The 15101-nt window shown below is 46.2% G+C and overlaps 1 protein-coding gene across 1 annotated transcript in view; it reads left to right on the top strand.

The window, feature by feature from the left end:
* TUT7 (terminal uridylyl transferase 7) overlaps positions 1-15101 on the top strand; it is a 1558036-nt gene that overhangs the window by 274257 nt on the left and 1268678 nt on the right. Inside the window, exon 5 of the mRNA XM_086961199.1 lies at positions 354-442. Coding sequence (XP_086817325.1) covers positions 354-442 — 89 coding nt within the window. The remainder of the gene's footprint in view (positions 1-353; positions 443-15101) is intronic.

Consider the following 15101-nt stretch of genomic DNA (forward strand, 5'->3'; position numbering starts at 1 on the left):
AAAAAAAGAAAAAAAGGTATGTATCATTTTGCTAAAACATTTTAACACCTTGGCTGCTAGAGGTTTCCCCCCCCGGTGCTGCAACTCAGGATTTACCATTGTTCATGACGAGCTCAGCTCGTCATAAGCACAGCTCCACTGTGCCTCATGACGAGCTGAGCTCGTCATGAGCAGCGAAGGGGTTAATGTCCAGACAATTCCTGTGTAAAAGTTGTTGGTGTGTACTGCAATATGAGGGGTTCATGAAGGTGGTTCTGAAAATGATGAATCTTTAGATAAATAGTTCGAGAATCATTTTTTTAATAGTAAATTGAATGTAGAGCACTGTTTTCAGCTTGTGTTTTCCTTTGAAGGTTCTTCACTACGGCTCTACGGATCCTCCAGTACAAGATTTGGCTTCAAACAATCTGACTTAAACATAGACATCCAAATTCCAGAGAGTGTAAGTAGTAGATGTTTGACTTTTCCACGTAAGTAATAGATGTTTGACTTCGTCACACAAGAGTTTGATATTGGAAAGCAATTTTTTACAAACCATTTTGCATTATCCTCTGTTGCCAACTGTAACCTATATATAGGAATGAGTGGGCATTACAACATTTAGAGCCAGGGCATATTTTACAGAGTAAGGAAAAGCTTTATTTGCTGCTCTTATGATATTCAATATACATTTTACTTAACTTTAAGTAATAAGACATTGAATGCTCCTTGCCGGTTCTTTAACCCCTTCGATGCTGATGACGAGCTCAGCTCGTCATCAGCCACGGGTGGCGTGTGCTGATGACGAGCTGAGCTCGTCATGTAAAGCGGAAAAGGGAAAACAGCCGCACAGCGCAAAAATCACCGCAGCAGCGATGCGGTTAACATAATGAGCATGACTTGATCTGTGAGTGAAATCTTCCATTTAAAGAGGGCAATACAGAGTCTGTTAATGTTTTTGTATGGTGATAATGTATTAAAATCCTTGAATCTTTCCTTTTTAGGTCTCGCCTGAGCCAGCTTATGCGCTGCGCTGGCGAGACTTTTAGTAAGTGGGCTAATGAAAATGCTACCACACGCTTTTGCTTGTGGCGGCCTAAAGCTTGCGGTTACGCGTGCGGGCGCGCGCTTACGAGCACAGGCGGCATCTCCCGGGCACCCTTACAGCCCACGATCACTTTCGCGGCCGCGTCACTTTCTCGGCCAAGCGTCCAATGTTTTTTTTTTTTTACTTTTAGCGCACCTGCCTGCAAGCATTGTGAGGTGTTCCTGACGAAGACTGGTTTTCAACCAGCAGAAAGAAGGTATTACAGGAGCGATTGAACAAAAACACAAGCACCTCCAAACTTCTATGCAAAGGCGTTCGTTAACACAGTGCGCAACACTTTGCTGAACTCTTTACATGCCGTACCTTCTCTTGCTGAGTAGTGTATTTCCACCAACCAAAACAAGTCAGCTGCAGCAGTGTGTTTTTCTTGGCTTGCTCTGCTGCCAAGTGGAATATGGAGCATTTACCCCCTACAGGCACCAACACTCCTCTTCTGCTCAGTAGCGTGTGTTTGAATAGTTGAAGCCTCATTACTATGCTTCGGCTGTTAGCTTTATGGACATTTCAGCTTTTCTTTTTTTTTTTTGCATTTCTCACTTTTCTTCTCCTGTCCCCTTTCTTCAGTGCCCCTCCCCTCCCCCCCCAAAAAACCCACCAGGTGACAAGTTTTACATTTGTGGCCAGATCGGATTAAAGATTAAACTTTTGCTGCAAAGTCACTCCTGCAATTAAGAGTTGGTAGTATTATGTTTTTTAAGGATGTACCCCACTGTGCTGGGTATTGGAGCCCACCTCCCTGTCAGGCCATTTCACAGTAGTATCATGGCGCCATGGAGAGGAGCTAATTGGATTTGTTGTCACCTCTCGAGGCTGCCAGGAGCACACGTCTTCTCTGGTTACAGATGAAGACATCACGGTGACAGGCTCAGAACTGACTCAGCTGGCATCACAGGCCCACTAATAGAGCCATGTTGATTTAATGTCCAAGCGGAGAGGGCAAGCTGGTCACGTTTTCCATTCCAAACAAAGCAGGGACGTGCGATGGCCTGTATTTTTTATTGTGGATGAGTAAATGCCCTACTGGGCCTCTCTGGTCTCACCAAATCAGGGTTTCATGGCCTTCAACAGTCTCACCCAAAGATGGCGCCTTTGACACAGGCCTGCCTCAGCTCTGCTCCTTCCCGTGAGCGAAAACAACCAATTGCTACAAGTATTCTTTTATCTTACCTGAGTACTTTTGGACGAATACTGTTTGAGTTAAATGGTGTTGCTCCAGTTTATTCTTTCGATTGATGTGGCACGTACTGCAACTCTCGTTTTATGATCCTTGGTGGATTAATTGAGAACGGCAATATTTTAATTAATTAGCCTTACATGGAGAAATTAGCATTATGATTAACATTTGGTAGGGGTTTGCTTCCTCACGCTCGCACCACTTCCGTCGCCCTTGTAGGCCTTTGCTCTCGCCCGAGTCTCGTGCCCAACTAAGGAAAAGAAAGAACTTGTTTGTGCGCAGCTCGCACTAATGAACAGCAGTTCAGGTGTTATACTGTTGGAGTAATAAATATCTTGCGGCTGCCAACGATGTTTCATAGAACTGTTTGGAAGAACAGTTCCGGAACAGTTTTGGGTGCGCGACAAAATACTTCCCCGAATGTTCATTGAGAAGTCCACCTAGGTGAAGCTGAGATTGTTCAATCTGTCCTCACTTTTGCGTTTGAAATTGTCCAATATCCCCAAATGAAATGAGTGGCTTTCGTCTCACCTCTTTTTCCAGTTAACAGCATTAAACATACTCCTAACTCTGCAAATGCTTAGGTGAAGAAACATTTGACCTTTAAAACACAAGACTAGCAGTCAGCAGAAATCCTAAGGTGTCCCAAACCATGAATTAGTAGATCACTCTCGCCTCGATGTTTAAAAAAGTTTTTGTGGAACTTATGGTTTTGCATTATAATGGTAAAATCCAAACTACATGAACCAGAATGACAAGACTAAAATAAGGTCTGAAAAAACATACTCACATCGGCCAAGGAAGTACTAAAGAGCCCTGTCTGAGCATGAAATGGGAAGTATAGGCCTAAGAAAACATCCATTCAAAACTATCATTTTTAGGTGCAGAGACCGCACCAACGGAGTCGGAGGAGGAATCGCCATAGTCTACAAGAACAGCATCAGGGTCTCGACTAGCACCGACGACGCGCTAAGCACCGCCGAACACATGCATTTCCAGATCCACACAGACCCTAATTCCACCCTCAGAGGCACCCTCGTCTATTGACCCCTCCGGACCCCGCCCCCGTTCAGCGACTCCATCGCCAACTTGATCAGCGCGTACGCCCTGACCACCACCGACTACATCCTCCTCGGAGACCTGAACTTTCACCTTGAGAACAAAAATGACAACAACTCCACAACCCTGATCGATAACCTCGCCAACCTCGGACTGAAGCAACTCGTCACAACGCCCACCCACTCCGCCGGCCACACGCTCGACACCGTCTTCTCCTCAAGCCTGTTCGTCTCCATCAGCCACACCACCTAACTCCTCTGGACTGACCACCGCTGCATCCACTTCGCCTTCCAGAAACCCACCACACACCACCTCACCAAACGGATCCCCCGCCGCTGCTGGAGCAAAATCACCGAAGACCAACTACACGCAAAACTCGCTCTCAGCCCACCCACCGAACCCTCCAACACCGACGACGCTGCCCACCTCCTCAGACGCTGGATCGAGGACTGCGCCAACACCCTCACCCGCTGAAGAACCACCCCCACAGAGACAACAACAAGAGGGCCAGCTGGTTCACCCCAGAACTCCTAGCCTCCAAGCAAGCCTGCCGGAAACTAGAGAATAAATGGCACAGTGAACAAACTCCGGACAGCAACGTAGCACACAAGGACGCCATCCGCAACCACCACCACCACCTCATCAGGGCGGCCAAGAGGACCTCCTGCAAAGACCGCCTCGACAACAACGCAAACAATAGCAAAGAGCTCTTCAACATCGTGAAGGAACTCTCCAACCCCAGCTCCAACACCAACGACATCCCGCCGTCGCAAGCCCTGTGCGACTCCCTCGCCACGTTCTACCACCGCAAAAATAGCAGACATCCACAACTGCTTCAACACCCAGACAGCCCCAACAGACAGCAATACAACAGACCCTCCGTACACCATCGACCACGACCCCCTGCTAGCCTGGGCCAGTGTGAGCATCGATGACACCAACAAGACCATGCGCTCAATCCACTCCGGCTCTCCGTCAGACCGATTCCCGCACCACGTCTTCAACAGAGCAAGCAGCTCCATCGCACCCGACCTGCGCAACGTCATCAATCTCTCCCTCGAGACCGCAACCTTCTCAGAGAGCTGGAAACACGCCAAGATCAAGGCCCTACGCAAAAAACCTAAGGCAGACCCAAGAGATCTCAAGAACTTCCGGCCCACCTCTCTGCTCCCCTTCCCGGCGAAGGTCATTGAGAAAACCGTCAACAGACAGCTAATCATATACCTTGAAGAAAACAGAATCCTGGACCCTCCCCAGTCAGGGTTCCGTAGCAACCACTGCACCAAGACTGCCCTCATCGCCGCCACCGACTAAATCAGGACCCTGCTGGACAATGGCGAGACTGCAGCACTCATCCTTCTTGACCTCTCTGCCGCCTTTGACACCGTCTGCCACTGAACACTACGCGCACGCCTCTACTCCGCAGGGATCCAAGACAAGGCTCTGGATTGGACCATCTACTTCCTCTCTGGCAGAACCCAGAGCGTCCGCCTCCCCCCATTCCGTTCCAAAGCCTCCAAGATCATCAGCGGCGTACCCCAGAGATCCTCCCTCAGACCGACGCTGTTCAACATTTACATGGCCCGCTCGCACACGTAGCCCGACAGCACGACCTCAACATAATGTCCCATGCCGACAATCAGCTGATCCTCTTCCTCACCAAGGACCCCTTCACCGCCAAAGCCAACCTCCACGAAGGAATGAAGGCTGTCGTCGACTGGATGAAGACCAGCCGCCTGAAGCTGAACTCTGACAAGACGGAGGTCCTCATCCTCGGCTCCAACCCTTCAGCCTGGGACAACTCCTGGTGACCGACGGCACTGGGGGCAGCCCCGACACCCACCTACCATGCACGCAACCTGGGAATCATCCTCGATTCAACGCTCTCAATGACCAAGCAAGTTAACGCCGTCTCCTCCTCCTGCTTCATCACCGTCAGCATGCTCCGCAAGATCTACAGATGGATCCCGACAGATACAAGAATGACAGTTACCCAGGCCCTCGTCAGCAGCAGACTCGACTACGGGAACGCCCTCTATGCAGGAGCCCCGACCAAGCTTATCAAACGACTACAACACATCCAAAACGCCTCTGCACAACTGATCCTCCACGCACAACGCCACGGCCACATCACCCCTCACCTGAGAAACCTGCACTGGCTCCCCGTCAACAGGATATCCTTCAAGCTCCTCACCCACACACACAAGGCACCCCACAAAACTGGCCCAGCCTACCTCAACAGACGGCTCTCCTTCTACATCCCCAAACACCAGCTACGCTCCGCCGACCTCTTACTCGCCACCGTCCCGCGCATCCGAAGAACAACCACAGGTCGGAGATCCTTCTCCCACCTAGACGCCAAGACATGGAACACCCTCCCACTGAGCCTGCGACAGACCCAAGATCTGCTGACCTTCAGGAGGATACTCGACCTGGCTGTTCGATCAGTAGTGGCCCCCCCTCCCCAGCGCCTTGAGACCCTCGCGGGTATGTAGTGCGCTTTACAAATGATTGATTGATTGATTGATTGAGGTCAAGCAAGACCTCTTGTATATACTTTAGTACATACTTATATGTGTAGGTAATTTGTAGGCTCTGGAGATTAGCCCTAGGACATGTCTACTTCCGCTTAGGGACTTTTTTTCTGTTAAACTGTCTGATAGAAAACGACCAGTAGAGGTCAGTAAAATACCAGAATCACTTTAGCATTCTCTAGATTCCAGTCCATAGAAATTGTCTTCCACGAGCACCCATAGACAATAATATTTTTTTCACTGAATCACTACTGGAAGTCGGGGACCCCGCCCGGCCAAAGCAATTTTTATGATTTGAACCTCAAAACAATACGCAACAAGCCTTGGCATAGCCAATAGGTCTCGCCTTTGGGACCTTATGATTGTTTTGCCAGAGCTATTGTCTTTGTTAATGTGTTTAAGCTATGTTGAGTATGAGTTATGTTGATGCTAAAGCAATAAATGGCCAATGCAAACCACTGAACGAATATACTAGCATAGTTAATTTTCCAGCCTTGGATAAGGCGGTCTGAAATGACCGGTAAGGTCATCAGTAGTAGTTTGACATAGTCATGGGGAAAGACATTTTATTCTCATTTTCCAAGGAGAAACAGCATTGTAAATAATAGGCAAAAACAGCTGGCAACAAAAACTTTATGCAATTCCCAAGACGTATTTTCTTTACTGCATAAACCTGCTACCCAACTGACAAGCACAGACATACATTGGTCAGCAAAACAAACATTTACAGAGTTCTTGAGTGAGATGTATGCAGTGGCAAGCCCTGAACAAGCATTGGCATAGCCAATAGATCTCGCTTTTGGGGCCTTAAGTATTTAGCCATGCAACAGTTGACGTTGTTGCACCAAGGATATTGTGTTGCATAACTAAATATTTATAAGGTCCCAAAGGCGAGACCTATTGGCTATGCCAATGCTTGTTAATTGTGCTGTCTTTACTTTCTCCAGCACTGGATCATTATCATTTGTTTATTTGGTTTTAACCTTTAACCGCTCCCATCCATTGCACCGGAGTCTGGTGAGGAAGCAATAAAGAGAAATAACCAGTTCTCCCCTAAATTACCCATTTCTCCCCCACAATAGGTTTAGTCAGGCCAACTGAATGTGTGGGCTTATCCCTTAAGAGGAGTTCAAACTCCATTATTGACCCCTGAATTGTGACCATTCTACTGAGACTATCTTTTGCTCTTTTAAGTATTGCAGGTAAGTGAGATCCTTATATTCGGTAGATATTCCAAGAAGGGGGCCCACTCTGTTTCAAAATCCTTGAGCATATTATCCAGGGACCTGGTTATTTATTCCATGGTGCGTAGTTTCTCTAGGTGTGCCTATCAGTCTCTTACTGTACTGGACATTTTTGTTCCACTATTCATCGGGATTGACTGCAAGATTGCACTGATCACCACGCAGATTTATCTTCTCTTGGTGTCACAGACTGGTCGTGCTTCGTGTTGAATTCCTATCAAAACGCCCAATGGACAGCAAAAATCTGTATTGCGAACATGTGTTCAGCTGTCTTCAAAGTGTCATCCTTGTATTAATCCATCTTAGGACAGTGTAATGAAAGCATCATAAGGGATCCCGTCAACACCTGAACTATTCCATTATTTGTCTGACCGTCTGTTGTCCTATGCGTGGAATTTCTCCTGTGTTAATTATCAATGCATGGTATTTTTATGTAGTGCTTCCATTCAGGATACATTTCTGAATGTTTTGGTGGATCTTTCAATAGCCTTTTCCCATTCCCTGTCGCTTAGTTCCTTCCTCAGCTCCTTCACCATTTAATTTTGACCTTGTGCCTTACCTGGAATAAAATCTTAGATAGTGGAGATAAGGTGCTTAGCAGCATCTTCCTACATAATTCATTTATTGAATGACAAACTGTTTTTATTTTGTCATGTAGAGCCCAGTACCTGTATTGTAAACAGTTTAGTTTATTATTATTATTACTATACATGATTAAGGCTCCCGGTGTTCCGTTTTAACGGATGTTTACAGATAAATACAGACAGAAAACAATGTGTGTTCTGCCTGTATTTATTTTTATAGGTGGATAAATACAGAAAACTGTGCTCCTTTAATGTGACTCTCCATGCTGTCTTTGATGGATTATAGTCCAGCAGCTCAGAATTTGAACAGCATGGGAAATTAAAAAACAGGATTAAATATATTTAAATAACGGCATATGTCAACATACATTTATGATATAATGCTAGTATTTATCAGTGGCTGTATTGTTATGTAATATTTGACAGCTTAAAAAGCTAAAACACGACAGACATCAAAGAATGAGTGCGTGTATCAGTTAAATATGGAAATGTACAGTTTTTCAACTTCATTTATACGCGAAACACAGAATAAATATGGATAAATACAGATAAAATGGCCAGAAAATAAATATGGATAAAAACAGACCGAATTGTTAAAAAAAAAAAATACCATAAAACCTGGAGCCCTATGCATGATTAATAAAAATTGTTGCATGCACGCGTCATTAACAAATTCATTTACATGATACAAAAAGTTAAAACCGTCATAAAATGCATCATAATAAAATTAAAGATGGGCCTTTTACAGTGCTCTAGGTTTAAGGTGCCTGTGCTTCAAGAGGTAGACTGACACCAGCATTGTCGAGTTAAGCTGCAAAAGAAAACAGTAAATTAACTGGCCCAACTATGTTATTAAGTGTCCACTTCTGATGGGCATTTAAGTCTCTCTGCTACTGAATCAAAGAATTTTGTAATACGGCAGTTTAGCTGTTTTTCTGCCGGATTAAAACACAGGTTTACTGCCTACCTGCTGGTCCTAATGCCACACTGATTGAACGTTGGTCGGAGTAAGGTGCATCTTATGTCATTTAGGTTAGGGCAGATACAAATGGCATGCGCAAGGTCCTCAACCCCTTTCCCGCAGAAGCGGCAAGTCTGCTTACCTGGTCTTATTTTCCAGGGCACCAGTTGCGGAAGGATTGTTAGGACGCCAAAGCTGAGCTTTAGGAACTTTTCTTTTGTTCTAATTTTAACTCCTATTTTTAAATGTAGTTGAGGTTTGAAGACTTTGTAGTCGCTGAGCACAGTCCAGCCATGAGCCCTTTTGGACAGTATTTCGTTCTCTTCTGTGGAAGATTCCATTTTTTTTGCTTTTGTTACAATCTTTTTAAAACTCTTATGATCTGTAGAGGTTGCCTAAAGGTTTTCAGTCCCAGTCGATTTAAAGAGTCAAACAAGTACTTCCTGGCTGGTGATTTTCCACGGCATGACAATTCATCCCAGAGGTGTGAGTTTAGGGAACCTATTTCTGCACCTCTGATCTTGTGCCAGCTTTTGATATAAGCACCCCTTCTTTCCACTGATTGTTTTTGTAGCCCAAATTCTAGATTTGTTTGAGCAGGCGATACATAGTTTGGTAGATGGAAGATTGCTCTATAGGTGTTGGTGTTTATTTTGTCCAGGGCCACTGCATCTTTCCCTTGCATTGATTCGCTCCCATACTTTAGTGCTGGTTGGACTTTTGCTCGAATCACCTGTAGTAAGGGATCAAGGGTTAAGTCTGGTAGCACGTTCCTCAGAGGTTTCATTGCTAAATAGATCATAGTGCCCTTCCTGCGCGGGGCCTCCAGTTGGGATTTATATGAGCCTCTACCATCCAACAAGACTGAGGTATTTGTAGGTTTTAACCTCATCTAAACGGTGCCCTTCCAAATACCAGTTGAACCTTTTCCTGTCTTGTAAACAGAGGAAAAGTTCCTTTTCGGTTAGCCTGAATTCAGTCTTACTTGATTTCTTCAAAGCTCTTAATCCGGTTGCTCTTAAATAGTGAGCCTAGTTTAAGGCAATTCATGTATTGTAAGGTTTCTCCCCTTCCCCCAGTCAACACCCAGTGGGAAATCAGGATTATAGCAAATAGTTACAAAAGAAGATGGGAAAGAAGTGAATTTTCTTACTATTTACTCCCTGTCCAAAGCACCCAAAATTCTCTGGTCACTGGGAATGAGTACAGCCGAAAGCTCCTATTTTTTTAAATCTCCATTGTGCTATCCATCCATGTACGAAATACCACTGCCTTGATGTGCATATTTTGCCCCACTCAACATATAGCTTATTTGTATCATTTGAAACTAGAACAGTAACCTAGGCAGTGCTAGTCCACACGTTTGTGCACACTGGTAGATAGAAAAACGTAACTGCAAATCAGAATTTTTTGCTTCCATTCAAAGGCTAGTTATCACAACTTGAAAAGTGTATGCCGTATGCCGTAAGGGTATAGTCTGAAATTGATATAGAACTCTAACTGGTCGGTTTTACTGCAATAATTTGGCCTAGGGTGGTGTGAGAATTCCTGGTTGCCATGTCTTCCCTTTTTCATGCAATAAAAGTGAGTAGTTAATTATCACTAGCTGTGTTGTGACAGGAACAGTCTATATCCCTAGATAGGTGATTGCCTTGAATACCTTGAATGCCCATTTTATCATTTGTTTTGCTCTTGCTTTGATCATTCCACCTGGAGACCACTTGACCGAGAGCGCTTTGAACTTCTGAAAATTGATCCTTATGCCTGAGACATTAGATAATCATTCCTATACAGATAACATTGGTGGTAGGGAAAGTGCTGGGTCTATTACAGGGACCACAATGCCATCTGTAAACAATATAAGTGTCAGTTGTTCATCCCCAAACTGCACATCTGTGTTCTCAGTCATTGTGGCATATATAGTTTGCCAAAAGTTCTAAGAACCAGACAAGAAAAACTGAAGAAATGCCATTCACCCTAATATTGTTCTTGTGATTCTGACAGTTCACCAAAATCCTCCTTGTAAATCTCGCTCCAAACCCTAATACTGCTAATGGATGCTTAAGATGCATTCATTTAACTTTGTCAACTGTCTTTTATGCATCCAGAGACAGGCAGCCATATACTTGATAGTGCATTTCCTACGATGTGTGAAATCTTTTTTAACTGTTTCTGCAGTATTGCCCCTGTATTGCTCCTGTCTGATTAGGGTCAACTGGATTGGCAGAAGAGGGTTCAGATGACATGCCACATTACTTTTGAAAAGTGTTGCATCCAAATTTATAATTAAAAGAGGCCTACATGAACCACATTATATATGTTCCTTTCCCATCATATGGATTACATCACCTCCTGCATAGAGTTATCTAACTCCCACGGTCTCAATGATGTGATTTAACAAAGATTGTTGTGGTGCCAGGACGGCTCAGAACGTATTGTAGAATATTACTGTGTATCCATTTCTAATAGGGTGGCTACTCTAGTTGCAGCTTATGTATGGTTCTATGACTTTGTTGTCAGTAGTCACTATTGGGTCTTCTAGTGAAGAATTGAATATTTTTCTGGAGTGTGGGTGCTGTCAATATTCAAAACCCACATTTCAGTGGTATAGTAGTGCAGTATTGAATTCACTGTCCAGGGATGGTTTCCAAATGTGTTTTCCTTTGCATATGTCTGCTTTGTACTGACAATTTAATTACAAATGTCAATTTTAGATCCATTCATTGCACTTTCCTTTTTAATAATGATTCTCTTTTAAATATTTGACTTTACTGTTATTCACAGTATCCTTTTAAAATTCTGCTTAAGTATATCTTGCACACACTTGCTTCCGAAAAAATATGTTTCACAGCAAGAACTGTGCAAATGATGAGAGCTACTGGGCGGGCATTGTGCAAAAACCCAGGCTTGAAGTAAATTGCTGCAATCTCCTAATTTCATGTATGTTTGTAATTCATTTATTATTCTCGTATTTAAGACGCATATCCAAAACAAGAACTACATGTTCACTTATGTTTTGGGTTAATAACATGCGGTCATTCATCCTTTTTAGGTTTTGGCCTAGCGAAACACTGCACAGCAGTGTTTGCGCAGCCGAAATGTAATGATTTGCAGTATGGGGGCTTAAACCCGCCCCTCTTCTCCATTGGCTGGCTTCCTAAACTGAGCCCAGCCATTGGAGCAGAGGGGCGTCACTCTATTTCAGCTCCGTCTTTTTCGGATTCGGGGGCGTGTTTTTTCGTTTCTTTGGCCGTCACTCAACTAAACACGCCCCCGATTCCGAAAAGGACAGGGCTGAAATGGTGGGTGTTTCGTGTTATAACGTTAAAGGCCTGCATCACCTCAGTCTAAACACCTCCCGAGGGGCCAGCGCTTCGAGGTGTTAGATTTTCTGCTGTTCACGCCCCATCTTCATCTAAAACACAGCACAGATAAGCTAGGAGCCACACTGCTCCGTCATGAAATGCATCTACTAAATCATTTTCAGGAGTTCAGTTTTGTTCTGCGACTGCCCAGTTGAACGCTGACCTGTGGCCACAGAGCTGAGTGGGCTGAGCCAGCTACAGTGAGCCATCGAGGTCCTAGGACATGGAACTAGTAGCCTGGTGGGTGTTTAGCCGACTGTGTTGGTGTCGGACACCCCCATTTGTGCTACAGCCGCCTATTGGGGGCTCTGAACACGAAAGTTTTATCGGTGCACAGGGCCCCCGCGCTGAATTCCAGTAGCGAAAATAGCAGAGGCTGTGTGCAGGGAGGAGCCCCTCCCTCATCCTGGCCGTCGCGATCCTGGAGTTGCCCTTGCTTAGAGGGTCCGATCTGTCTGGCGGCTCGCTTCATCCCATAGCTCTGCTGGTGATAAGCCCTGTGCTCTGTGGGGCTGCGTTAATGAGCTGCGGATGCAGATTTTGGCTCCCGAGCATCGGCGTTCCTGGGGCGGAGGGGACTTCAATAGGGCGTAGAAAGGAGCCCATCCATCACACCGCCCCCTTCAATGAGGCTGTGACACCGGAGTCCGAGATCAGATCCACCCTGCGGATGTCGATGTAAGTGCCTACCCCCGCATCACGATCTTCGGCCCGCAACTCCTGTGCTGACTCTTGAGGTGTTCCGGGAATGAAAGCCATACTCGTAGAGAGACAGGAGCACCGTAGGCGCCGTGATGCTACTTGCTTTTCTTAAGGCCAGCGATTCTGCCTCATCACTGGTGTCGGATGAGGGATGACGGAGGGACTGCTGGGGAGCCTTGGTAGAGGTGTTGAGTGCAGTGTGGGCTTGGGTGTTATCAACAGCCTTCGTACTATGCCCTATCATCCACGCCTCTCGAGAGGTGCTAGACGGTCCCAGGGGCTATTGGTTTCAAAGAACTCTCGCTGTAGCTGAGGAGAAACTGTCTTATGTTCGCTGCGATCCTGTTTAGTCTCGATGGAAAGTGCTATCATTGCACCCCAGAAAGGACCGAGAAATAGATAATTTAGATAATTATGTGAGGGCATATCAGCTGTTGTATCCTTGGCTTTCTGGTTGTCAGACTACATCAAACTGAAAATAAACTATCCTTCACAGTCCTTTATCACCCTGGGATTTGCCAACAGTCTTGCAGGGCTTGCAAAAATATCTGTTTGAGCCTTTGGAATCAGCCACTTTGCAGTGGTTAACAGCAAAGGTGCTCTTTTCTGTTCAATATAACCTGCGCAGGGATGTTAGGGGATCTAGTTTCTTTAGTAAGAACATTTCCTTACCAGAGGGTTTTCCTGTTAGTGTTTTTGAGATCAAACCCAAAGTTCAAACCGAAGGCTCAGTCACACTTCATTTAATTTCAAGAAGTGGTCTTATCAGTTTTTACAAAAATACAGATACTGATGTTCCATTGATTTGGATGTTATAAGAGCTCTTGGGGTTTATAGAGATAGAATAAAGACTCACCAGTGCGTTGCGAGGAGGCTCTGTACCTCCTGGTGTGTTGCTCGGATGCCCGCACTGATCTCACCAGTGCGTTGCCTCTGCCATTTTTCTTGTTCTTGCCTTCTGCCCCCTGATTGTGCCGTTTTACTTGCCTCTGCCACCCTCATTGTGCTGTTTTTTTCTTGCCTTCTGCCCCTTGTTTGTGCCGTTTTTCTTGCCTCTGCCCCCTTGATTGTGCCGTTTTACTTGCCTCTGCCCCCCTGATTGTGCCGTTTTTCTTGCCTCTGCCCCCCTGATTGTTATGTTATGTTATGTTATGTTACGGTGATTTATTGTGCGCACAGATACTCCAGCCAAGGAGCGTCCCGGCGCAGAGACAAGGTAGAACATAACACAACAGGAGAATAAAACAAAACAGCTAAAACAAGAAGGTTTTTATAGCCCTCCGGAAGGTCAAGAGGTCCTCCATCAGACGGATTTCAACAGGCAGGGAGTTCCATGCTGACGCGGCCATTACCCTAAACGAGCGGCCTCCCATGCGACTGAGCCTGAATCTGGGGACCACCGCAAGGGCCAAACCCTGGGAACGGAGGCTACGGGTGGGAACATAGAAGGAAAGACAGCTCGACAGGATTTCCGGGCCAATACCTCTCAAGATCTTAAAGGCAAGACACAGAACCTTAAAGAGGATGCGCTTCCTAACCGGAAGCCAATGTAGGGAGCGAAGGACACCTGCCACCGAGCTGAATCTGGGCAGGCCAACAATCGCCCTCGCCGCAGCATTCTGAACCCGTTGCAAGCGGGTTAGCTCGGCCTGGTTAGCCCCAGCCAGGAGAGAGCTGGCATAGTCCAGGCGAGAGATGATAGTAGCCTGGATCACCAGCTGCCTGGTTGGGGCGTCAAAGAACTTGAGAACAGGTCTCAAGCCCCTTAGGAGTCCAAAACAGCAGGCCGCAGTTTTTTTAGTGTGCCCTACAAAGGAGAGGCCCACATCCAGCCATACCCCCAGGTTTTTCACCTCCGATACCGGGATCGGAGTAGGTCCCAACTCTGAGGGCCACCAGTGGTCGCCCCACAGCTCCACTCCCTTACCGACGACCATCACCTCCGTCTTTGTGGCATTTAGCTGAAGGCAATTGCCTGTCAGCCAGCTAGCCACCGCCTTCAGTCCAGACTGAAACCTGGGGGCCTCAATTTCCGCATCCCCGCTGAGAGTAACCGCCAGCTGTGTGTCGTCGGCATATGAGACCAAAGTTAGGCCCCACTGCCTAGCGACATCAGCCAGCGGTCTCACGTAAAGGTTGAACAACGTGGGGCTCAGCGAGGACCCTTGCGGAACCCCCATGGCCAGCGGTTGGTAATTGGACTTGAAGGGAGGGATGGCAACACAGAAGGAGCGGTCATCTAAAAAGGAGCGGAACCATTGCAGCGCCTGACCGCCAATGCCAGTCTCCTCGAGCCGATGCAGGAGGATGCTGTGGTCCACCGTGTCAAAGGCGGCGCTAAGGTCTAACAAAATAAGCGCCGCCGTTTGACCAGCATCCAGCCTTGCCCGG

This window comes from Lissotriton vulgaris, chromosome 3_1 (genome assembly GCF_964263255.1).
Source record: "Lissotriton vulgaris chromosome 3_1, aLisVul1.2, whole genome shotgun sequence".
NCBI classification, from domain to species: Eukaryota; Metazoa; Chordata; class Amphibia; order Caudata; family Salamandridae; genus Lissotriton; species Lissotriton vulgaris.